The 25,562-nt window shown below is 45.4% G+C and overlaps 1 protein-coding gene and 1 pseudogene across 5 annotated transcripts in view; both read right to left on the bottom strand.

Moving 5' to 3' along the window:
• Window positions 1-2,312: 2,312 nt before the first annotated feature.
• The window catches only part of LOC148012047 (signal recognition particle-related / SRP-like protein), a 144,184-nt gene continuing 120,934 nt past the window's right edge, over window positions 2,313-25,562 (bottom strand). For all 4 annotated transcript variants that reach the window (XM_087669455.1, XM_087669456.1, XM_087669458.1 and 1 more), the window contains 2 exons: window positions 2,883-3,038; window positions 2,313-2,798 (listed from right to left, as the gene is read on the bottom strand). In XM_087669455.1, coding sequence (XP_087525581.1) covers window positions 2,574-2,798; window positions 2,883-3,038 — 381 coding nt within the window. In that variant the 3' untranslated portion in view covers window positions 2,313-2,573. The remainder of the gene's footprint in view (window positions 2,799-2,882; window positions 3,039-25,562) is intronic.
• LOC148012049 (uncharacterized) lies at window positions 17,297-19,737 on the bottom strand (annotated as a pseudogene). Its single transcript, XR_015689097.1, has 4 exons — window positions 18,722-19,737; window positions 18,227-18,572; window positions 17,970-18,131; window positions 17,297-17,855 (listed from the first exon to the last, which is right to left on the bottom strand). The product of XR_015689097.1 is annotated as an uncharacterized LOC148012049 (transcript).

Here is a 25,562-nt window from a genome sequence, read left to right as displayed (position 1 = left end):
TGGTTGAAAGTATAGCTACAAATTCAAAGTTTGAATCCCTTACAAGAGAGAGAGAGAGAGAGAGAGAGAGTGTGTGTGTGTGTGTGTGCATAAAAATGGATTTGAATCAAGAATAAGGATATGCTATATTTTGAATCAAGAATAAGGATATGGTATATTTGTAACAATAAATTGGATATTCGTAATAGTTCTGTTCATTTACTTTATCATGTATAATACCACCTTATTCTTGCATACTATATTCATGTAATGTAAATGTGAAATATTTTGTGTTTCAAGAGACACGATATTTGATTGCTAAAGTTTGGAATCTATTAGCATGCATTATTGGGAGGAAAAATGATGCATGTAATGAAGCAATAGAAAGCCACATTTTATGTGCTTCTAAGGAAACACAAGGGTTTATTGCCAATGGATGTATCATTTGAATTTTATCTGAGCCTTGTGTGTGTGTGTGTGTGGTTTCACTTATGTATATGTAGTACAATTGGTGCTTTGTAAGGATTGCAAGCTAACATTGAATGAGGTAAAATGCTTAACAAGCTTTCAATTGAATGCAAAAGTACACTTGGCCTTAAACAATAGTCTTATAATATAAAATATCTCACTATTAAAAGTTAAAGCTATAAAGGGCATGCTTGAAAGTGTAAGTACAAAATGGAAGTTTGGATCCCTTACATGTGTGTGTGTGTGTGTGTGTGTGAGAAGAAAAGAGAATTGGTGAATGAGGGTTGAGAGGAGAAAGAGAGAAATGGGTGGTGGCGGTGGTATTAAGGAGGACGTAGTGGTGGTGATGGTGATGGAGGTGGAAGTGGTGGAGAATATGGTGATGCTAGTAGTGGTGCAAGTGACAGTTGCCATAAAGAGGATAGTTACCACAAAAGGTGGAACAATTGAACAAAACTTGGAGAGTTGCCAAATAAACCTCGCTCAAAAGCTCACTCCAAAACACACGCACTCCATCTCTCGACAAGTAGCATTTCTTGATGTGGCTACTATTAATGTAGTCAGTCCCCTCATTTTTTAGCATTTTGAGGTCAATATTGCCTATTCTACTAACATAGAAGGGAAACTTCATCTTTTGCTTATGGTCTCCGTTATTAAAGTCCCATTGTTTAACACCAATATCAAACTAGGCCTTCCTACATGCCTTTTTGTATATCACGACATGCATAGCCAATAATATTGTTTTTAACAGTCATTCTAGTTCTTCAAGATGTTTAATCCAAGCTTCATTTCCTTGCTACCCATATTATATAGGTATTTAGAGACTAGGCGTTCAAAACTCAACAAGTAGAAGTGCATCGGTGCAATAGATGAGTTTAAAGGGCATCTAACTTGTTGCAAACTTGTAAGCCATTTGATATGCCCAAAGTACTACCACGAGTTTATTGTCCTACTCACTCCTAGGGACCAAAACAACCTTGGAGAGAATATCGATCAGAATTTTGTATATTGACTCAACTTGGTCGTTTGCTTGTGGATAATAGGATAATGACTTCTATGAATGACCATGAATGTTGCTAGAAGATTATGACTTTATTGAGGAAGTGGGTCCCTTGACCACTTTCTATTTGAAGGGAGAAGTTGAATGTAGAAATGACTTGCTCCAATAGGAATTTTGCTATTGTGCAATTCATTCAAATTGGTGCTAAGGACATACAAATAAGCTTGATCCATTGGAGGGTGAGCTTGCTTTGCTTGATTGGCTTTAAGCCTACCACACTTGGACTTAAAGTTACATAATTGGACTCAAGACCTAAGGTTGCTTAAGTTTAGGGACACTTGGACCAGAGATCACTCACACTATTAACTTGAATTCCATGATTCACGCTTGCATAAGTTCACCCCACTGGACTATGAATATGCATACCCCTTTGACCTGAGCTTAAGTCTACCTACACATCTCACCTTAACCTAAGCAGAGAAGCCTGCCTACTGATGGCTTAAGAGTGCCAAATACTTACCCAAGAGTGCCTGCTTCCCAAGCTTGCCTGCAGCTAAGCTTACTTGCCATAAGGTCGACTCTCCAATCCAGTAAGCTAAGCCTAAGAGTGTCAGCTGCCAACTAGAGGCCCGAAATAACAACACACAAGCTTGCTTGCTTTAGACTTAAGGCTACCTATCCCACTTGCCTAGGATATCATTGGTTACTTGTACGTGCTGTCCAGCCCACTTAGACCCTAATCTGCCTTAACCTAGACTAAGTTTAATTATAAGCCCCAGACTGCTGTCACTGGTCCAAACCCACCCCTGAGCTCTTGCAATCTCAGTATACTATTGCTTGGCTCACAAAATTCAAAGACAGATAATACACCAACCAGTGGACATTAGCATATAGGCAGCAGCTCATACACTGTTCTTGAAATTACAACCACAATCCCATCTTTGATTACTGTTAAAGGGACTCTACACATAAGAGAACTCATTGACAGAAATCTGAAGATAATTCCAGTTGAGCCATTTAACTAGCCTTGATATGAAGTCCAAGTTCCTCTCTTCAAAAATGAGAACTTCCGTGTTGTTGCATTAACTTTGATAACCCACCTAATCCAGCAAGATGCTCAACTTTTTCAGGATCTCCAGAATCCAAAAAAGCTCTTTTTCTTGTCTTCCTTTTTGAGATGTGCTTCCAATGATGGAAACTCAATTGCACTGACTGCAGTATCAAGCACTATTGGCTTACAAGGAACTGCTTGAAATGCAGGAGGAAGCTGCACAATACGAGGAGGCTCCTTGGAGCCTGGCAATGCCACAAATGATTCGTACTGATCCAATTTTTCCAAAAGATATCCCACCTGTTCCAGGACAACAGAGCAAATATTATAGCATAACCATTGATAGCTACCTAAATAAGTTGAACAGCAAAACTGGCTATTAACCTTCTTTATTGAAGTTTGCGGCACCAGTGAGATTGAGGCAACTCCTTTTTGTACTGTCTCCTGTAGATTTGCTAAATCTGCAATCCCTGAAGCATGAACCAGACAGCTTTGCACTCTACATTCTTCTGAGAGTTTTCTCAACTCTTCAATAGTAACCTGATACAAACAGAAATGTAATTTCAATAGAATTTAGTCTGCATAAACAACAGAGCTAAGAGCTTATGCTCTGACACCCTGAAAATACGTGCCTGAAAACATAGAACCCCAATGGATGGTCTACCAGTACAATTAATACAGAGCCTCTAAAAACTGTACCTGCAACAACACATTGACACAGTACAGACCTCACCTACAGAATCAGATGCATAAAATTGCAGGATAGCAATAACTTTTGCTGAGCATCCCTTTGGTATATGGTTTTGCAATACCAAAGGTTTCAATTCTATTAACTCCTGCAGAACAAATAATAGACCATCCCACTTTTGCATTTCTACACCATACTGGGAGGTTCTTCAAACTTAAGTATTTCCTTTCCTCTTAGGACCTCTGTGTCTTCACATCCAAGTGGTGCAGATGTACCGATGGGGGAGATGTGAGAGTGCGCAATGGAAGGAGGAAAGTGAACACAACGAGAAGGAGACAAAGAGAACATAGGAGAGAGAAGGAACAATGTGACTGCAATAGCTGAAGGTACAAGGCTGCAACAGTCAGCCCCAACACACAACTCTATGTGTCAGTGTGGGCGCTAGACGGTAGTAGGGGGAAGAGAGAATGAGGAGGGCTGGCTGGTCACAAAGAATCAATGATGGATAATGGATAATGATATATAGGTGAAAAAGAGGGAAAACCCTAAATGTGGTCAAACCCCTAAAAAATAGCTAAAAAGTGCACAAAAAGAAATGCACTAATGTGCCCTCCATCTAAAGTGTGTAAAACACGTAACATTACAAACAAATACAATGTTAGAGCTTGTAATGTCCTCGTCTAACTCAGACTAAGGCTCACAAGCAGGAGATGACCACATAAGACACGTGACCACGAACACCCCCTCTTAGATCCTAGATGTGGCGGAAGGCCAAAGGAGCTATGGATCCAAGGGTGGCAAGAAGAGTGCCAATGCCGATGTAGTCCATTGATGAAGAAAGCCAGGTAAGGAGCAAGACCCCCTCTCCATAGAAAAAGCCGATCAAATGGAAGGCCACCGAAAGGCAATGGAAACGGAGAGGCCCTGAATGGATCACTCCTAAAAACTCCAATTGACAATGGATAAGCCAAGCCTCAAACCCAACTATGAGACAATAGCAAGGAACTATCGAAGGCGCCATAAGCTGCATAGAAACACCAAGGACCAAGGACCAAGCAACAAGGAATGAAGGCTCAATGACAAAGTAAAGGGGTAGCCACATAAAAGAAAGGCCCAAATTAGACTAGAAACCCTGAAGAAATTCCTCATGATCTTGGAAAGTTCCCCTCTGAAACACAAAGGGCCAGGAAATCCACAGCTGCATCACCAATATCATCCCCCTCTAAAAGGGATAGGAGGTACAAAGAACCCACTAGAGGAGATGGTGTGGGATGGAATGGAACCTATGGGATAGATGGTTCACAATCGGGAATGCCTACGGCAATAGAAAGCTACCTCGAAGGGCCCTACACAATGGAAGGGGAATGGAGCATAGATAGCCCCCTCTCCTACCAACCGGTCACAAAAGTCGCTCTTGTAGAAGAATCCTCAGCAAAGATGGTCGGCTCGGTAAAGATAGCACAGGTTCGGAGTCTAGGAAGGCCATGAACCGAGAGGAGGAGAAACCCAAGTTTGTAACATGTAGGGCCTAAAAAATGGAGTGCGATGGACAGTCAAGCAATGGAGGACACCACTAATAGGCACCAAAGAAATGTCACCAACAGTGACGATACCCTTTGATAGACGGATAACATGTAACAAATCACCTTGGGGAGGCATATGAGTCGATGCACCACTTGCAATGAGCCAAGGTTGCACAAAAGAAGAGAGCCAAAGAAGGCTCCTCCACCTAATAGATGTGTAGAAACACTAAGGGGAAGTAGCAGGTGACAAAATAGAGGTAGACAAAGACTTTGATGTAGATTCACCCTTCGCTTCCAGACGAAGGTGAGGGCATATCCTCCAACACTTCTCCTCAGGGTGTGAGGTCTTCCCACAATGAGGACATAAATATCCTCTACATTTTCCCACAAAAGCTGTATCAAAGTCAAAAGATGACTTTGACTTCTTTCTCTTCCCTTTCTTCTACTTGGCTTATCCTACACCTATATAAAACAGCATAATCACAGCTATGTAAACAGGCTCCACAAGAATTTGACTCACTGTGATGCGCATCCTGCGCAAGCACCAGTGGGACTAGCTCCTCCCAAAAGTGAGAGTCTCCCTGCTAAAAGGAGTGAGAAGACTGGAGTAGAACACATCATATGTTGATGATGGAAGATGTGAGAGAAGTGTCATAGCTAGGTCCTTCAAAGAAATGTCTGTACCAAGGAATAAAAGCTCATCCTATATCTCCTCCATCCAGTAGATTTGATCCCTCATTGTAGGAGAATCTACAAGACAAACAATTGTTGTAGCTTCAACTCAACAGATAAGCGATGCCCAAATGTTTGGATCTGGAAGAGAGATACCAATCTCTTCCGAATATCTGCAGCAGTGTAGATATGTCTAACATGCATGAGCACAAAATTTGTACAACTCAAAAGGAGAGAAGAGTTGGCTCTAGCATTCAACTGATCCCATAAAGCTACCAAATCCATGGTCACACCATCATGAGGATCCATGGTAGGTAGGGTTATAGGGATGGTAACACAATCCCAAAGGTCACGGTCGTCGAGGAGACACTACATATGGCATGATCATAGAGAGTAGTTTGTCCCATCTAGCTTATTGGATGCGGAAAGAGAGGGTAGGTCTAGCACCTGCTTAGGAGATGCCATCGGCATCGAGGACTAGAAGCCCGAGAAGAATATAATGGGAAAGAGTAATGATGGTGGGCAGTCTGAATGATCTCGAACCACACAATCCCCATAGCATACACGTCGGCAATAGATGTCCTTCAATACAGTACCTACAAGAAAACAAAGATGCTGCCACTGGAATGTCCTCCACCTGCATGCGGGCCTATCAACCTATGAATCAGAAAAGACTGATGGAGACAGGGAGTATCAGAGGTAGGAAGGGAGAATTGGATGCCGGGAAGGTATGCTGACTGAAAACACAAGCTATAAGCTCTGTAAATGAGGATGTTAACACCCAACAGGGGTTCCTAGCCCAAAATGAAGATGGATCCAGTATATGCAGCAATAGGGAAGTCTGTTCGCCAGATTAAACAAGCTGTCTAGCCTGAAAACAGGGTTATGCAGAGTGTTGTTGCCGAAGGGAAGGGAAGACCCTCAGCATGAAAATGCAGCAAACATAGAGGTCTTGCAGCCTGGAAAGGGGTCGTCCTATCTGAAGGAAAAATTGCCTGGCCTGAAAAGGAGTATTCTGCACAAAACGCAAATTTTGCTCATTGTAAACAGGCCACCCAAGCTGCTGTGATGCCACCCAGCCCAGGGGAGACTCTCAGCTGTTAAACACAGGGAGTACACGTGGCTTTCCACCTGAAAACGGGCTACCTGCTCCTGGAAATGGGCCGTCTGCACCTGCAAAGGACCTGCCAGCATTTAGGAGCTGCCACCTGCATATAAGGAGTACCAAACTGAAGGGATGCCTGCAAAACGCACATCTGCAGACCAGGAAATAGGCCACCCAGCCTATGAAAAGGCTGCCCGGCAATGGATAACTGCAAGTGCAAGGTCTACAGCACGTGGGGATGACGCCTAGCAAGTTTTGTCGCGGACAGCACACTCCTCTTCAAGATTTCCAGCTCCCAGGTGTGGGTCTAATACCATGTGAGAGTGCGCAACGGAAAGAGGAAAGTGAACACAGAGAGAAAGAGAACGCATGATAGAGAAGGAACAATGTGACTGCAATGACTGAAGGTACGAGGGTACAATGGACAACTCTACATGTCAGTGGGGGCGCCAGACGGTACCAAGGGATGAGAGAATAAGCAAGGCTGGCTGATCACGAAGGATCAATGATGGATAATGAATAATGAATAATGAATGTGGAAAGGTAGGCTACCTATATATAGGCGAAAAAGAGGGAAAACCCTAAATGTTGCCATCCTAGCAACTGGACTGAAGGTTTCTTCATAATCTATGCCATATGTTTGGGCATAGCCTTTTGTAACCAACTTAGCTTTGTACCTACTAATAAAACCATCTGCATTGTGCTTAATCTTATAAACCCACTTACATCCAATAGCTTTCTTGCCCTTCGGCAATGATACTAGATCCCAAGTCTTATTGGCCTCTAATGCAGCCATCTCCTCGTCCATTGCTGCATCCCAATAAGCATGACCAACAACCTCCTCAAAACATGTGGGCTCAACATCCTCAATCACTTTTACCATATAACCATAGTTGAGGTACTTAATTCCATGATTGACTCTCCCAACTCACTACAAAGGGCTTTAAGTTGCATCAATTTCATATGCTAGCTTCCACTAATGAGATCAATACGTATTGAGCATCTCTAGCATTCTCTCATAGGACACCTTAGATATGATTCTATTTACACTCTGTCACACGATTAGATGGTTGACGGCCTTCCACGTCATAAACTGTCCAAGGATGTTTGTAAAGCTTGTTAGCTCGAGAAACAACACCACACACCATTTCCTTAGTAGTCAACTCGTAGAGTTGAGGAGTCTCTTAGATTGATCCACATCGATCTAGGTGGGCCAACATTCACTACAACCATGAATGGCATGTTTTACTTCTTTTTTGTTGTGGATGAATTTTCGAGATATATGTGGGTCTATTTTCTATAGCATAAATCTAACACCTTTGCATATTTCTCTACTTCGGTAAGTCTTGTGTAAGACCACAGATCTATCTCTATGCGGACTATGATGAATGAAAGTGGTGGTGAGTTCATCTCTAATGAGTTTTCCAAGTTCTTACACGAGCATGGCATTTCATGCCAACTCACCTCTACTAACTCCTCGGAATGAACTCATAGAGCATAAAAATTGGATTGTGATGAATATGACACGCCCTATGCTGTTAGCACCAAAGATTCTTGGCCCCCTATGGACTAAGGTTGTTAACACCTCCATGTATATCCTCAACTAATGTCCAACTACCATGGTCTCTCAAAAGACCCTGTTCGTGGCATTCTTTGGCACTTGATTTGTCATTTTCCACCTTAGAGTCTTGGGAGTTGTACTCACAAACACACTCTTGATGACAAGATAGGAAAGTTGGTAACCCGAGCTGATCTCTTGATCTTTGTAGCATACTCCACCAAGATAAAAGCATACTGCTTGTTTGATCCCAGAACAAACAAAGCCATTACGTGGAGAGAGGTTTTTTTTTTTTTAACGAGAGGGATATCATGCATCCCATTGCACCAACATCCGAGCCGATTCCTCAGCCTGCATTGCCAGAGATCGCATCATCTACGCTAGGTCTACTACTTGGTCTTAATCCATATGCAAAGACTTCAACTTCTAGGTCCCCTCCCATGGACCCGTTACCTCACTAGTACCAAGGAACCATGCAAGATTCCGAAATCCGTCCATTGGATTCCATCCTAGAGGGACCTAGAAGATCTACCTAGCTTGCATCGATTGCTTCATTTGTGTTTGTCTTTATGGCAAATTATATAGTGCACTCTAAACTGAAGAGTTGGTAGGAGGCTCTAAACCATCCCCAATAGTAAGAGGCCATTAAAAAGAAGCTTGAGAGCATTGACTACAACCAAACCTAGACCATGGTGGATCATCCAAGACACAAGAAGGTCATTGGGACAAAGAGCATGTAACCAACCTTCCTTCTCTGGATGGGTGGTAATTTCCTAATTACAACTTAGTTACAACATTAGCATTTATTACAAAACTGAGAAATACAAATTAACTTACAATCTTGGACAATGGACATCCTGTTGACCCCAAAATTGCTGCCTCTTTTCAGTATTTATTTAGCTTAATGAAGAAAAAGTTGATGTACAATGGGATTCTCCCAATCCTTTTCGGTCTTCCAACTCCCTTTGCTATCCAAAATGACCAGCAAGTCTTCAATCTGATTTGCCCTTGATTCCGGCAGACAATTGGCCTTCAGACGCTTTGATGGAGCTGGAAAATGCCCCAAATTCATTGGTTTGCCGGTCCCTCCACTTGAATTTGATTAAAAACAGCTTCAACCCTATTGAATCCAAGTCTTGGAGCTTCCAATTTCTAGCACGCTTTCCGAGGCTATTGCTAAACCCTAATTTCTACTGCAGATTAGGGTTTACAACAAAGAAATCTGAACTTTCTCAACCTTTGGTGATCTCAATGCTATAATCTTCCGAGTAAGGCTGTAGAAAGGCTCGGAGATGAGAGAGAATGCTGAGAAGGGAGAAAATTCGGACTTTCTTTATGGAAAACTAAAGAAAATCCATCATTTACTGCTGCTGCCCTATCTCAATAGCTTGTAGATGCAAAGAACTGAAGAAAATCAGCCATTCATTGTTGTTACCCTGTCTCAACAACCTGTAGATGTTGTCACCTGCTGTTGATTGGGCTTCTCCTGCCCCTAGCAGACTTAGAAGGTCCTCCAATGGCTGCAAATTAGACCAACAACATCTCCTCCCTCTCTTTTTCAAGCTGAATACAGTGAAATGCCTCTCTCCAATCTCTAAAGACGTTTTTCAGTCTTGTGTGGGCATTTTTGGCAAGCGCAACCTTCCCAAATGGTTTTTCCAACATTATCCATAATTAAATATTAATTTTCAGTCTTTAAATACTAAAAATTAATCTAATAATTATTTCAGTGTCCTAAAAAATAACCTAATTGGCCAATAATTAAATTGGCTAGGCAACTTCCATTCCCGAGTATCTCTACGCCAACTTGACCATCAGATTGGCGCTAGGTACCATTAAATGCCACTTCTCTAATATCACCAACTCACACTTATGGACAAATGAATGACCCAAACTAACAACTAGCACCAGATACCACCAAGTTCGTGTGCAGTATAACTTACAACAACTTTTGCCTTTGATATCCCATGATTTCCTTCGGTCCCCGGCTTGTAAATTTACTCTAATCCCAATTACACCTCACATGTGCAATATTTACTTAACCGTGTGGTTGAAAATTAATCCATATGTTAAGTGAGGTTTCAAAAATATATGTTCTCATGACAACCCCCCCCCTTAAAATACTTGCAATTGTCCTCGACTGCATTGTCAAATGCATCAAAAGCAAAATAGTGCATTGGAATTTCAACAAGACATCATAGTTAACACAACATTGCGCATTATTGCTCAACCATTCCATATGCCCAACACATGCTGAAAATTACCAACCAATCATAACATAACATAAGACACAAAGAATCTTAAAAACATTGCCAGATTTTCATGTGACATGCCTATTTCTCATGACCTCAACTCACCTAGCAAAATCAAACCATAGCATAGCATAACCAACCATAAACCATAGCTCATCAATGGCATCATAACATATGTTGTTGTCCATGGAGCTGGATATAAACCATTGAAACCGAGCATAATGTGATCATAAACTAATCACTTGTTGGTCTGAGAACTGATCACAAACTACTGTAAATGTGACCCCAAACTGATCACAAACTCATTGCAAAAACTGACCAGCAATCAATGCAAAAATTGATGTAGCAATCAATGCAAAAACTGATGCAAAACTGATTCCAAAAGTGACCATAAACGGTTCTCAAGCTTATTTTGAAACTGAGCTGAAAGTGATCAGAATTCGTCTCAAAATTGAGGCAAAATTTATGCCAAATTGATCATAAGCTGATGCAAAAGTATAGTTCCAGTGCCTAGGTGAAACTCATACTCATCTACATATATCTCACAGTGACTAGTACACTAAGTAGTGACCTTGTGGCAAACATAATCTCAACACAGTACCTTGGATGCATGTTGAATACATCTGAGATTCACTACATAACGAGACCTGTCCATAACTGGAGGAGTGGAAGTGGTACCTCCCCCTTGAGCATCAGGCAATACTCCGAACCCTTCTTGTGCTGAATCTGACAGAGGCCGGCTTTAACTGAAAGGCATCTAGGTAAAGTTGCAACAACTAAGGATGGTATGTCAAGTCATCCTCTTCCATCCATTTGGCATCCATTGGTCAATAATTTTGAAATTTCACCAAGTATCTCCTGGAAACTTTACCTTTGACATTTCTTTCCTTATGTGCCAAAATCTGCTCGGATACCAAAATCTCATTCAGCTTCTCCATCTCAAACTGAATTTCAACAGACCATAGTTGTCTCCGTATAACGTACAGTACTATTCATACCATACGGATTCGTATGTTATTTTGGGTCCTCTCTGGCCACCTCGCATGTGCGTCCCGCGTCCCGAATCCCGCGTTCCGCCTGCCTGCATGGCACTTATTGGAGGGGTGGGAAGCCTTGGATACATCATCCCACCCCCTTTTCCAGCTGCGCACCCCTCCCCCCCATCCCCAGTTGTTGTAGCTTTACCTTGATGCTTCCAGTTAGAGCCGACTTTAGTTCGGGCTCAATCAAGTTCCACAGAGCAAAGGTTCAGAGTATTACCTGATGCTTGTGAGGGAGCTAACACCTCCGCTCCTTAGTAATGGACAACTCTAGAAGTAGTGGATCTCGCTGAATGTATTCAGCATACATTCAGGGTAGTGTACCTGAATAGTATGTTTGCCAGGGGATCACTATTCAGTGTACTAGTCACTATAATTGATATGCAGGTCAGTATGGTTTTCACTGCAGCTCTGAAATTGTACATTTGCATCTGTTATGCTCGGTGTGTAATCAATTATGCTTGGTATGGCATTGGTTATGCTTGGTGAAGCATCAATTAAAGATCATCATCAAGGGCTGATTATCGAATGTTGGTTTTCAGCATATGATCATTAATATTCAGTGGTATTCAGCTCAGTTTTTTATCAACTTGCGAACCGTTTGTGGTCACTTTTTGGATCAATTTTGCATCAATTTTTGTATTGATTGCTGGTCTGTTTTTTCAATGACTTTGTGATCAGTTCTTAGATCAGCAAGTGATCAGTTTATGATCAGATTATACTCAATTTTCAATGGTTTACATCTAGTTCCATGGACAACAGCATATGTTATGATGCTATTGATGTTTTAACCATTGTTTATACTTGGTTATGCTATGCTATGGTTTGGTTTTGCCAGATGAGTTGAGCTCATGAGAAATAGACATGTCACATGATAATCTGGCAATGTTTTTGAGATTCTTTGTGAGTCTTATGTTATGTTATGTTGGCTGGTAATTTTCAGCATATGTTGGACATATGGAATGGTTGAACAGCAGTGTGCAATGTTGTGTTGACTATGATGCCCTATGGAAATTCCAATGTAGTACTTTGCTTTTGATGCATTTGGTAGTGCAATTGAGGACGATTGCAAGGATTTCAAGGGGGAGGGCTCTCATGAGGACATGTATTTTTGAAACCTCACTTAACATGTGGATTAATTTTTAATCACATGATTAAGTAAATGTTGCACATGTGAGGTGCAACTGGGGTTAAAGTAAATTGACGAGCCCGAGACCCGAGGAAATCACGAGATGTCAAAGGCAAAAGTTGCTATAAGTTATGCCGCACAAGTACTTGGTGGTATTTGGTGCCAGTTGTTGGCCTAGGTCATTCATTTGGCCATAAATGTCAGTTGGTGACACTAGAGAAGTGGTGTTTAATGGTACTACCTAACGCCAATCTAATGGTCAAAAATGGCGCAGAGACACTCGGAAATGGAAGTTGCCTAGCCAAATTAATTATTCGCTAGTCAGATTATTTTTGAAGGTACCAAAACTTTTTTTTTTTTTTGCAAGTAAAATGTGACTGATTATTTTACTCAAAAAGACTCATTACAACAGAGTGCTCATGCTCAACACACTAGCTGGAGCTGATGAAAGTCACAAGTACATCATGTATACAAGCCTCTCAAAGCGGTTTGGGGTGATGGGGGCAAGAAGCCATGGAGGGGGTAGGGGGGGTGGTGTATTGCCATCTGGGGCTACCTGCCTGCATCACGAAAAACAGGTCCTGGCTGCCCCAAGTGCGCATGAAATGACATCGAAGCTCCTGACGAGCCCTAGACTTGCCTTGCACTTGATCCCATCAGCCGCAAAGGGAGTGGATAGTGGAGGTCCAAAGCTCTGCTAAGGTCGCTTGCACTGAAGGTCTCTCTTTGTCGAAAGCCTCCTGACACCACGCCTTCCAAATATGCCAACCAGTAAGATCCCCATGATCTCCCATACCTCAGAGCGGTCTGTTGTGGGCTCCAGTACCTAGCGGATAGGTAGGGTCTCCAAACCGACCATTGCGCATGACCCAACCTCAATGAATATCGTGTCCTGCATCCCGGCCTCATACAGAAGGTGCCGGCCCTGGCTAACTACCTGCCAACAAAAGGCTCCCCAGAAGATACATCCAAGGCTGGGTGTGGTACAACGAAAGATGTGGGATGCTTCTCTCTACACGAGTTGCACCACCTCACATGACCAAAGGCAGAGCTTCGGGGTTTCCAGAGGTTGTTATATGTAGCGCTTACAACCTCCCTCCTGCATCTGGGCAAGCCAACTTCCCACTGCCAAGCCTCCATGTGCCACCAGCCATAAGAAATATGATACCCTCCTCAGCCTCCAGCTATCCCATAGGCGGCGCTAAAAGGTCCGTCGAAAAGGCTCCGTGATGTTGTGCTCCGCCCAGTGCGTGCTACGTGACGGCACCCAATCCATATCCTCCTTCATTAATACGTGTCTGCCAATCCTCGCAGTGTACTCTAGAAACCTCGGTGGCTTCTTGGCGACCGCAATGGCTGGCCATAGCCACTCTCCCGGATCCCAATTCAGCTCATCAAGTGGCCTGCCCTCCCATATCCAAAGGCGCCACTCCTTGAGCTCCGTCCAAAAGACAAATGGGTCCAACCGCCATGTCTTCCCCTGCAGGCTAATCACCCAGATCCTCCTCCATGAAAGGACAATTATCCCCTTATCCTACTGCCCTCTGTCAAGAGCCTGACGCCCCCCCTCCTGTACGGTGAAGAAGGTCCCCGGTGACGCGCTGCCTACTCTACCTGCCACCTGTAGGGGGGTGGCTGCTAGAGAAAACCTAGCGGCCCATACCTCCCCAAGCTCTATCGGCTCTCCTATTGGGGGAGCAAGCCATTCCTATGGTATTGCTGTGTCTATCTCTCTTCTCCTCAACTCCACTCCTCTCTGGCAGCCTAATACTCGCTGCAGCACCTCCTCGTCCACCATTCTGTACACCTCCTGCCATGTCATGATGGTACGAGCCGGGCTGGCCTCCCAGCCAGCCCACTGGATGTGGGAGCGCTCGCCAATCTGTGCCCCTTCCCGATCTCTGACCTAGGGGTTCCACACCACCGGCTTACGGTCTATCTCCTCCTGGCAACCTAGGGGGCTCTTGATTAGGGCCTTACGGAGTCCCTGCCACACGCGAAGCACGCTGCATAGGAAAGATGATCTAGGGGGGGTGATCTGGGTTGACATGAAGATCCATCTTAGGGACAGCCTCCACTCAAAGCCAAGCCTCGGTCTACAATCCTGAAGACCCTCCTGCAATAGGACCTTCCAAGTCTGTCCTCTTGGTGTGAAGTCGCCGTCCAAGAGGGCCATACTCTGATACTTTGGGTCTATGATTCCAAGCCCTCCCTCTGATCGATGCCATATGATGGTCGCCCACGCCACCTTGGCCATGGAATCCCTCGAGCCATTTGACCCGGCCCAAAGAAAATTCCGCACTAGGTGGCGGAGCTGCACTACGCAAGATGAGGAGAAGCACCAACACAAGGTGATGTACCAGGCCGTTGCTAGGAGGACCTGGTTAACTACCAGGGCTCGGCATGCTAGTGAGAGACGAGCCATGCTCCAGTAGGTCAGCTTCCTCCAGATAGAATGGAGGACTGGAAGAAACTGCTGGGCGGGAGTGATGTCGAGTCCCACCTAGAACCCTAGGTAATGGATGGTCTGCCCTCTGCTCATCCATCTAAATCCTAGGTGGACGCCCTACTCCGTGCTAGAGTCCGGGTCTGTGAGGAAACCAGAACCGACTTTCGCCGGTTGAATTTTGCTCCCACTGCAGAACAGAACACCTCAAGAGCCAACCTCACTCTTTTTAGCATTAACTCATCGTCCTCTGTGTAGATGTTGTATCATCTACATACTCTGAGTCTAGCAACTCAGTCTTCTCTCTCACTGGAAGTCCGAGGCTGAGTAATCCACTCACACGTGGCCTGAGGAAGTGAGACATCGCCTCTGCAAAGAGTAGGAACAGGTATGGGGCCAGGGGGCAGCCCTACCAATCCGAGCTCTCCAGCCAAAACTCCTCCCCTTGCCTACCGCCTATGAGAACCCTATTGATAGACAATCTGTAAAGTGCTGAGACCCCGCAAATCCAAGCTTAGGGGAGACCCAATCTCACCATGGTGCCCTCTAGGAAATCCCAGTCCCTATCATAAGCTTTCTCGAAATCCAAGAGTAGTACGGCCAGTCTCTGCCCACTATGTTCAGCCCACTCTGTCGCCTCAAAGAAGGTGAATACATTGTCTAGGATGCTCCTATCCTGGATAAAGCATGCATGTGTGTTATGAATGATGTCTAGAAGCACGGGGTGTAGTCACCTACCAATCATGTTGATTTGTTGAATATTGTTTGTGCACTAGGATCATATGCACTATGCATTATGCATGACATGGTATCAGTCCTGGATTGCATAGCAATTGTTTTCTTAGGATATGACTTATACGTGGGGTGGAAAGGAACATTTGCTATAGGTTAGTTGTACGCTTTCCTTGGGACTGTTTGGTGAGAATCCATATATTCTTGGATCATACAAAACAAGAAAAGAGTGGAGTTTGTATGTTATGTTTTATATATTGAAGCGACGCATCTTGGGGCCAATCCCGAGGTGTAGGAGAGTCACAGTGAAGCCGCAGCAATCACCCGAGAGGTGCTTTCTTATGTTTGTGTTACGAGGCGCTATGCTTGCCAATGCTTTACAGGCCACTGACAATAAGGTGATCGGTGGTGATCGGTCTCCACTAGGAAAGCTCGAACCGGTCTCCCCCTTTGGGAAGAAGACTGACAAGGCCTGCCAAAAGACTCCCTGGCATCTGTCCTGAAGTGAATCTCCTGGAAGGCCATCAATAGGGGGTCCTTCACCACCTCCCAGTAGGTAGTGAAGAAGACCTTAGAGAGGCCATCCTCTCCCGGGCATTTCTACCCATCCTGTGTGTGGAAAGCCTCCTCTAATTCCTTCTCTGTGAAGGGGGCTAGGAGAGAGCATCCCATCTCCTCTGTGACGAGGGACGGGATGTGATCCCAGACCTGCTATCTTCAATGTTGTCCTCTGGCTAAGGCTGTCTCCTATTGGAAGAGGTGTCTGAAATAGTCGGTGGCAATCTCCATCACCTCATCTAGGCTAGAGCGAATCCTCCCATACTGATCCCGTAGGCTGCGTATCTGCTCTCTTGAGGTGTGGGCTGGTGTGCTTGAAAGAACTCCCTGCACATCGTGTCCCCCTTCCGCGCCCAAAAGGCTGCTGAGGTGGGGAAAGAGAACTCTGAGCGTTTGTCCTCTAGGCCAGCGATGGCTGCTCATGCACGCATCTCCTGTGCGTGGAGGATGGTATCCCCTGGTGTCTCTTATAATAATCTGTGTGGCTGCCAGGTCCTGCCGTTGTACTCTCTCCTCCTCCCAACACTGTTGCTTGGCCTGTAGGGCTGCCTCCTGGCAGATATTGCTTGACGTGGCTAGGACCTCTGCAACCTCCTCTGCGATCTGGTCCCTCCTGCCCCACTCCCTGGTCCAAATCTGCTCAATCTGACTCTTCACCTCCTCGCTCCTATAGATCGAGTCAAGGATCCGACACAAGGTGGTTCCATACGTAATGTACGGCACGTATAGATACGTACTATACGTCGTTCTGTATGGATAAATTTTTTATGTACGTAAAAATACGTACCTTTGTAAAAAAATAATAAACAAGAGGATATTTTAGGGTGTTTCCCACTGTACATTAAGCATAAAGATATATACATTCCCTACTTAGTACTTATGACCATGTCACATCACAATTGAAACCTTTAAGCATTAAACATTTAACACGTGCATAACACTGAATAGTGAAAACTGAAATTTGAGACTATCAAACTAACATTGAGGAAGTCTATATGATAAAGAGCCAAATCATAACACAGTACACTGCATCAAACAACGTACAATTGCTAACAAGGAAGTTAGGAATAATCCACCAAGGTGACAAATGTCAAGTCAAGATGGCTCCTAATAGAGCATACATATGTCATAAATAAAAACACCCAACTGAAATATATGAAAATTCAAAATTTTTAGATCTGACTGTAGTCACTAGTGCCCACAGTCCACTGCCTAGGCTCTAGCAAAACTCATGATCAGAAGAGGACGATGATGAGGCTGAAGAGAGCATGTCTCCATCCGCCACGACATTGCCATCGTCGTCAAACTCTGGCTCTACCATCACAGGGCCTGTAGCCTGGACTGCATCACCTAGATTCTCCTCCTCCTCAGTGTGAATGGGATGAATTGCCTCATTCGCACGTCACCGAGGAGTCCGAATGGGTAGCTTCCCTCTACGAATGCCTTTCCATCGAGCACTCTTTGGATTTGCAGCTTGCTCACGTAGTGGAATGCTATAAGTACGGGCGCGTGCCCTCATCACACGCCTATCCACCTCCTCCATCTCTCTATGAAGCATACGCAAAATCTCCTCCTGCTCATCCCTAATATGCTGGTCCTCATCTGTGATCGGATGATTCGGATCAGCCACCAGCTTTATGCGTGAGGGATCAGCCTGTTCAAGATGGCAACATAGCATACATTTGTTAACATTGAATAATAATGTAAATTTTAAATACTAATATAGAGATATAATATTTCAAACATGTAAATAGCTACTAGTTCGAACCTGCTTGGATGTCCCCAAGGCATGGTAGGCACGCACAAGCCTCATATTGGCCCTGCAATACACTAACTTCTCCAATTGAGAAGTGCTAAGGCGATTCTGGATCTTTGTATGAATCAAAGAATAAGCACTCCATTTGCGCTCACAAGCACCCGCTCAGCAATCCTGCATTTGCAAGTGTCATTGGCTTGATAATTGCCATTGCTACACTTGAGAGAGTGAAAGAGAGAGAGAGAGAGAGAGCACAGAGAGTGCGTTACCAGTGACAGGATACGTAGAGCCAAATAAGTCAGATGTGGAAGACCTTACCGACCATAACTCTGCCACCATGTGAGAGGAAGACTAGTAGCCTCCGAACGCAATGCCACCGCCCATGAAAATGATGGTCCCAAGTTATTCATGAAGGTGCACATCTCTGCATCTATTTGAAGCTGCTCCTCCTCGTCAAAGATACGTGCGATGAACTTGTCTTTCAATTGCATGAGATGCTGCTCATGGAACAAGCCTGGGGTCTTGTAGAAAGGATGGAGTAAAGCAGCCATCCCATGAATGGGACGACTCATAAACTTCCACCGACTCTCTACAAGAGTCAAGATATCATCTTGACTGCAAAAATCAGCAACATCAAAGTTTAGACACATTGCAAGGCCAATGCATGTGATGTACTATATAGCCTATGCATTAAATTTTAATAATAAGTAAATAGCATATGCAAGCAGCCATAAAGAAGTACAAGAACAAAATCTAGTACTTACCGCTGCTGGGACAAGGCTTGGCATGCTGTGATATGGCTCTTCATCTGCATGAAGAGGTGATAAACCAAACCCAATGTGGAGCCCTCCATGTCCATGACTCGTAGCATCACATACACGGGCTGCAAAGCCACTGTCAAATCCTGCACCTCTATCCAAAAAGACTCATCTAGGATATGCCTTTGAATGGCTTTGGTTGCCTCTTTTTGTGCATGAGACATGTCCCTCCACTTTGGGTCCACAACTGTCTGCAAAAGTGGATCCCTAAGCTTGAAGAGCCTTTGCAACACCAAAAACATGTATGTAAATCTGGTCTTGGAGGGCCACACCATATCTAGATTATTGTGGCTACGAAAGATGGCTAAAGCCTGATGCTTCTTTCGAAAGAATGTGGTCATCCTAGTAGCATCTGAAACTGTGGGCTGCACCCAAGGTAGTTTGCCTATGTCCTCCATAAGCAAGTCTAGACAATGGGCTGCACATGGAGTCCACACAATGTGTGGGAACTCCGCCTTCACCATTTTTCCCATTGCCTTGCAGTTGGATGCATTATCTATAACAACTTGGACCACATTCTCTTTACCAATCTCCATGATGGCTGTACGAATATGCCCATAGATAAACTCACCTGTGATCTTCTCTCCTGCCTTCCCTGCATCTACACTGCGCAAGAAGTAAGTACCAAGACAAGAGGAGACAAGTATATTTATGATGTGCCGCCTGTGTATATCACTCCATCCATCAGAGATGATGGTGCATCCAAACTGCTGCCAACCAGCTTTCATTGGGACCAATGCCTTATCTATTAAGGCCTTTTGCTCGCCAAGTGCAGTGGTACGCATTTTTTTGTAATCCAGCCCACACCATGAATCTGTAGCACTAGCACCCACTTGGGCAATGGCCCTAACCATCCTCTTCCACTGCTTAGTCCTTAAGACATTGAACCTGATGTTGCACTCAATGAGAGTGCGAGCAATCTCCATCTCAACCACCTTCTGACGCTCTCTCACCCAAGACTGAGAATGCCTGCACGCTGGCGCCTCCTGTAGCTCACATAACCTGCAAACACTCAAATAGTGAACACGTTTGGGGCTTTTGTCTCAATTTGCCCAGGAAAATCCACAAATAACCAAGCGATGCAGAAATCGTTAGGCACATCACATTTTGGGCCCCAAATTTTACATGAAAAAAATGATCACGTTTTTTATGTTCCATACGTACACAAAACGTACGATCAGTACGTACCATACAGTAATGATCCGTACGTATGTACTGAACCTACCTTGATCCGACAGGATCATGTGTCTAGGGCAGATGCTAGGGGATCAAGTATCAAGAGAAGCGGGCAATGATCGGACAACGTGGTACCTGCCAACTGCCTAACCTGGCCTCCACGAGAGCATCCCCACCCTCCTACGTAGAACCTGTCTAACCACTCCAGCATGACTCCACCTAGCTGCCTGTAACCCCAAGAGAAGTCCAATGACCTCTCCCTCTTGACGAAGGTTGGGTCTCTCTAAGCATCATGTGCTCCTACTGCCAGTAGTAGGACCTGCCATGCCTCCTACTCCTTCCCAGCCATGCCCAAGTAGTTTCTACCTCTGCCCTGCTGGTCCTCTAAAGCCTCCAGGTTATTGAGGTCTCCTCCAACAATCCAAGAGTCCACCATTGGGAGTCCTTCCGCGATCTCCACCCAAAACTTGCTACGTGTCCTGACCTCAGTAGGGGCATAGACATTGAGAACTCCCAGGCACGAGTCCCCAATATCCAATTTGATCCATAGAACCGCCCCTGCCACTATCGTCCCATGGTCTCGTACCTTCCCTAGGCAATAGAGGTGCAAACACCCCCACTCCTACCATGGCCACATATGGCGTGCTCCCAGTAAGTGTGTGAGCTACTTGGGAGTACCTTCCCTACCCACTGGGCTTGGGTGGGAGTGAGCTTGTGCTCCTGTAAAAGTAGAATGTCGATCCATCCAACAAGGGCAGGTTGCAGCTCTCGCCGGACAATCAACTTCCTAGAACCACGTGCCCCACTATAGTGAAGGCTATTCATGTTCCAGGACACAAGGTGTAAACTCATGGGGAAACCTGTGGCTGACCGAACAAGCATCTATTTGGTGTGGAAGCTCCTGATGAAGAAGAGGAACTATGGGGCATGCGTATACACTTTGCTGCCAGCCTAGAAAGTGAACTTCATTTCCCCCATGGTGGGCCTCTAGCGGACCATGGGGGTGATGGATGCGCCTGGTGGCACCACCAGGGCATCTATCAACCATGCTGAGAGGCGAGACTTCATGCACTGGTAGAAACGGGCCGCCTGTACCACGGGCCACTCAATCACATCCATCGGCGCTCTCCACTGCAGAGGAGCTCGAAAAATAATGCTCACGTGAGGGACATCGGCCCCAGCCCACCAGTTAGTGTCCATTATGCAACCTGGCCACTGCTGGGAGAAAAGTACTAGGACACCTTCTTCCATCCACTGGGAGATGTGGTCTGACACCTGGCTCTTCACCTCCTCCTCTATCTAAGACGTCGTCTAGTCTCCTGTGTGAGAGGTCTAGAGGAAGAATGCGTAGTTTAGTCCATCCCGTGGTGCTAGTAGGTGGACCTTTCCGCTCCTAGACTTGCGTACCACGAAGATTCCCATCTCCAAGGGTAGTGGGAACACTCCCGCTCCACAACTCTCAAGTAAGACCACGGCCCACTACGAAAAAACTCCTATGGTAGCAGCTGTGCCTGTCTCGGGAAAGCGTCTTGGGTAGCATGAACGGATGAACTAGAGGCTGTGTGGGAAGGGAAAGAGGAGCAAGACTGCCGGCGAGTGGAGGATGACGGCGTGTGGGGCTTCTCACCTACTTGGGGGGGGGCACACAATGGGTGGGTCACCTCTGCTAGGTGGGGATCAAGGGGGACTGGACGGCGGGGGTGATGGTGGGAAGAGGGAGGATCTAGGGATGGTGGGGTGATTGGATACACCTGGCGGATGTACCATGTGTGTGTGTGGGGGGGGGGGGGGGCGACGGGGGGAGGGGGGGAGGGGGAGGGATGGTGTGCCCTCGAGTGAGGTGGCCTGTGACGCCTCTGTGGGAGGTGGATGTGTGGGCCTATGGTCTTGTCGGGTGGGGCGGGGAGGGGGGGGCTGTGTGATGCTTTGCCAAGGGGGTGATGCTCGCTCTCCTGCGCCCTGTTGCCATGGCTATGTCTGAGGGGCTGGCTATGGCCCCCCTGTCGTCTCTCTCTGTTGTCTCTGGACCCGTGTAAAGCCGTCCACGTCCACCTGTGAGCCTGTCGGCGAAACCGCCTTAGCTCCGAAACACGTGCACTCTGCTGCCATATGCCCAAAGTCATGGCAACATAGGCACTGCCCTAGCTGCCCAGTCACAATGACCTGTTGCTTGAAGGAGTGTTCACCTGCCTCAATCTCTAGAAACTGTAGTATATTATTTGTCTCTTTCATTGCCACCCGTACCTTTGGGACTCTTGTGCTGTCACTGTGTCTGCGAAAGAGGCGGGAAGGACAGTACCGAAGAGCCCTCCGAAGTCTTCCACAAGCTTATCACCAGTTCGGAAAATAGTAGGGTGACCGGGTGTCTGAGGAAACTGTTGTGGAGCGCAAATACCTCCACTGTGAAGCCACTGTACCAAGGGACTATATGTATGACCCCCCTCGTGGAGGCATAGGGTGAGCTAGCCAGTAGCTCACGCGCTGCGTCCACTGAGGTAAGTCAAATCATGAAGATCCCTTGACCCATTAGAACTGCCTCTGCTATCTGCGTTGTGCCGATGTGGAATGTGGAGTAAAGCCAATCCTGAAGCTGGGCCCTGGATGGGGAATGTCCTACTACCGGACCAAAAATCATTGTTTCTTTAAGCTCCAACTCGGTGGCGCGAACGGCTAAGAGCTCCTCCTCAGATAGGACAACGTACAAGGTGTTTGACTAGGAGACACTCGTAGAATGCACCGATGTCTGACCAGAGGTTTCCATTGCATGTTCCTGCTAAGGACCTACCAATCTCGCTGCTATGCTACCTAGGGAGAAAGGTTGCTACAGAGAGAGGGAGCAACTTGGGGGGGGCGGCCGGGGGGGGGGGGGGGGGGGGGGGGTGGTGGGAGCTGGGGAGGGTTGGTCGACACTACTGGAGGTTGGCTTTGAAAAGACAAAGCGAGTTTGAGCCAGTTAGGCGGGGCCGGAGCAACGGCAGAGGCGGTAAGTCAGGCGGGGGAGATGGGTGTGTGTCGCAAGGGGCAGGCGGGTGGCCAAGCAGTGGGGCCGTCTATGGCTAGTATTCAGCTAGCGGGGCAATGGCAAAGGAGACGAAGGTAGCGTTGGACGAGGAAGCCAGACTGACGAGGAGACGGAGATGGCATTGGACGAAGGACCCGTTGAAGCAACAGGGGGGGGGGGGGGGGGGGGGGGGAGCGCAAGGGCGGCCACGAACAATTGGCGAGGGGAGGAACAAGCGATGGCAGGGATGTAGCGCAGCACAACACACGCAACATTAGAAGCTTGAGTAGAAGTAATTATAGTTTACCAAAACAATTATTAGATTAATTTTCAATATTTAAAGACTGAAAATTAATATTTAATTATGGCTAATGCTGGAAAAACAATTTGCGAAGGCTGCCACTTGTCAAAAATGCCCATGCAAGACTAAAAAACGTCTTTAGAGGCTGGAGAGAGGCATTTTTAGTGTATTCAGCTTGCAAGAGAGAGGGAGGAGGTGCTACTGGTCTAATTTGCAACCATTAGAGGACCTTTTGAGGCAGCGAGGAAGAGAAGACCAATCAGCAGCAGGTGACAACATCTACACGTTGTTAGATAGGGCAACAACAGTAAATGACTAATTTTCTTTAGTTCTTTGCATCTACAAGCTATTGAGGCAGGGCAGCAGCTGCATTTAACTGATTTTCAATTATTCTTCACAACAAAACTGCAAAGGCGAAGCGGAAGCAGATAGAGAAAGAGAGCTAAGAGTAGATACACTAATCGAGGAGTTCAATAACTCAGCGCAGAACAGTGCTTAACAATGATAGAGTGAGAGTGAGTCATCGGATAGGTGTGTACCAATTTGGTATACACAAAGAATAAAAGAATGTATTTATACTTAGGGTACGCTACACTTACACCCGTTAGGGTGGGTTCACGTGTGTGAAGTAATGTATACATAGGAGAGCGCATAAAGGGCCTTTACACCCAATAACCTTCCACTTAAAGGTCCTAAGCGAACCTTTAACCAACTCCCACAAGTCTAATGCAATGCTCATGTTGAGCCTTTGCAAGACTTTCAGTGAGAACATCTGCAGGATTATCCAGTGATTTGATCTTAGTCAGGGTGACTAGACCATCATCCAAAACCTATCTGATAAAATGATACCGAATATCAATATGTTTGGCACGTGCATGAAACATGGCATTCTTAGCTAGGCATACAGCGCTCTGGCTATCACATCTAAGTACAGGTGTTTTGGTGGGCAGTCCAAAATCCATGACCAAACGACCAAGCCAAACTGCTTCTTTTGAAGCTTCAGTGGCTGAAATATATTCAACCTCAGTGGTAGAGAGTGCTACTATTTTTTGCAATCTAGAGCACCAAGAAACCGGCCCACCCGTCAAGGTAAAGATATACCCACTAATAGACTTGCGAGTATCCAAGTCACCTGCCATATCTGCATCACAATACCCCTGCAGATCCAACGTACCCTCGCCATAGCAAATACATTTTCTTTGTGTGCCCTTAAGGTACCGTAAGATACATTTCACTGCTTCCCAATGTGCTTTGCCAAGATTTGACATGAACCTGCTTACAACTCCCACTGCATAAGCAATGTCAGTTCTAGTAGCAACCATAGCATACATGAGTGAACTACAAGCTGAAGCATGGGGGACACCCTTCATGGTATTGGCTGCCTTATCATCTTTCGGGCAATCTACTTTGCTAAGCTTCAGATAGGGTGGAAAAGGTACACCAAGAGGATTAGCATCAGCCATAGAAAAACGATCAAGTACTTTGCTGATTTACTTTTCTTGTGAGAGAAACAAGAGTTGTTGCTCTCTATCTCGTATTACATGCCCAAAATATGATCAGCTACACCTAAATCCTTCACAGAAAAGGCTGAATTCAGCTGCCTTTTCAATGCATTAATCTGGCTTTTATGCTTACCATCAATAAGCATATCATCCACATAAAGCACAAGTATAATAAGGCTTCCATCATCAGCCTTCTTAATATATAAGCAGTAATCTGCACTACTCCTTTTAAAACCATGTGAGAGCATGAAGGCATCAAACTTTTTATACCATTGTCTATGAGCCTGTTTCAAACCATACAAGCTTCTCTTAAGCTTACATACCAAATACTCCTTTCCATGTATAACAAAGCCTTCGAGCTGTTTCATGTACAACTCTTCTTCCAGATCACCATGCAAAAATGCAGTTCTAACATCCATCTGATCAAGTTCAAGATCCATGGATGCTACAATGGCAAATAACACTCGAAGAGTGGTCATTTTGACAACAGGAGAAAACACTTCCTGAAAATCAATGGCCTCCTTTTGTGTATAGCCCTTAGCCACAAATCTAGCTTTGTATTTGGATTTGCCACCCACACATTTGATTTATAGACCCATTTGTTAGAAATGGCTTTTCTATCCTTGGGCAATGTGACCAAATCCCAAGTATCATTCTGATACAATGACTTCATTTCTTCTTGCATAGCTAGCTCCCACTTTTTCTTTAACTCACATGATAAGGCCTCTTTATATGTGAGACGCTCACCTTCATCTGTGAGCAAAATGCGGTCCAAAAAATGATCAAATCTTTCTATAGGTCTTCTGA

The sequence above is a fragment of the Lygodium microphyllum genome, chromosome 27 (assembly GCF_053477565.2).
Source record: "Lygodium microphyllum isolate KBCC chromosome 27, Lygodium_microphyllum_v1.1.10, whole genome shotgun sequence".
NCBI classification, from domain to species: Eukaryota; Viridiplantae; Streptophyta; class Polypodiopsida; order Schizaeales; family Lygodiaceae; genus Lygodium; species Lygodium microphyllum.
This window is presented reverse-complemented; position numbering and strand designations above follow the sequence as displayed.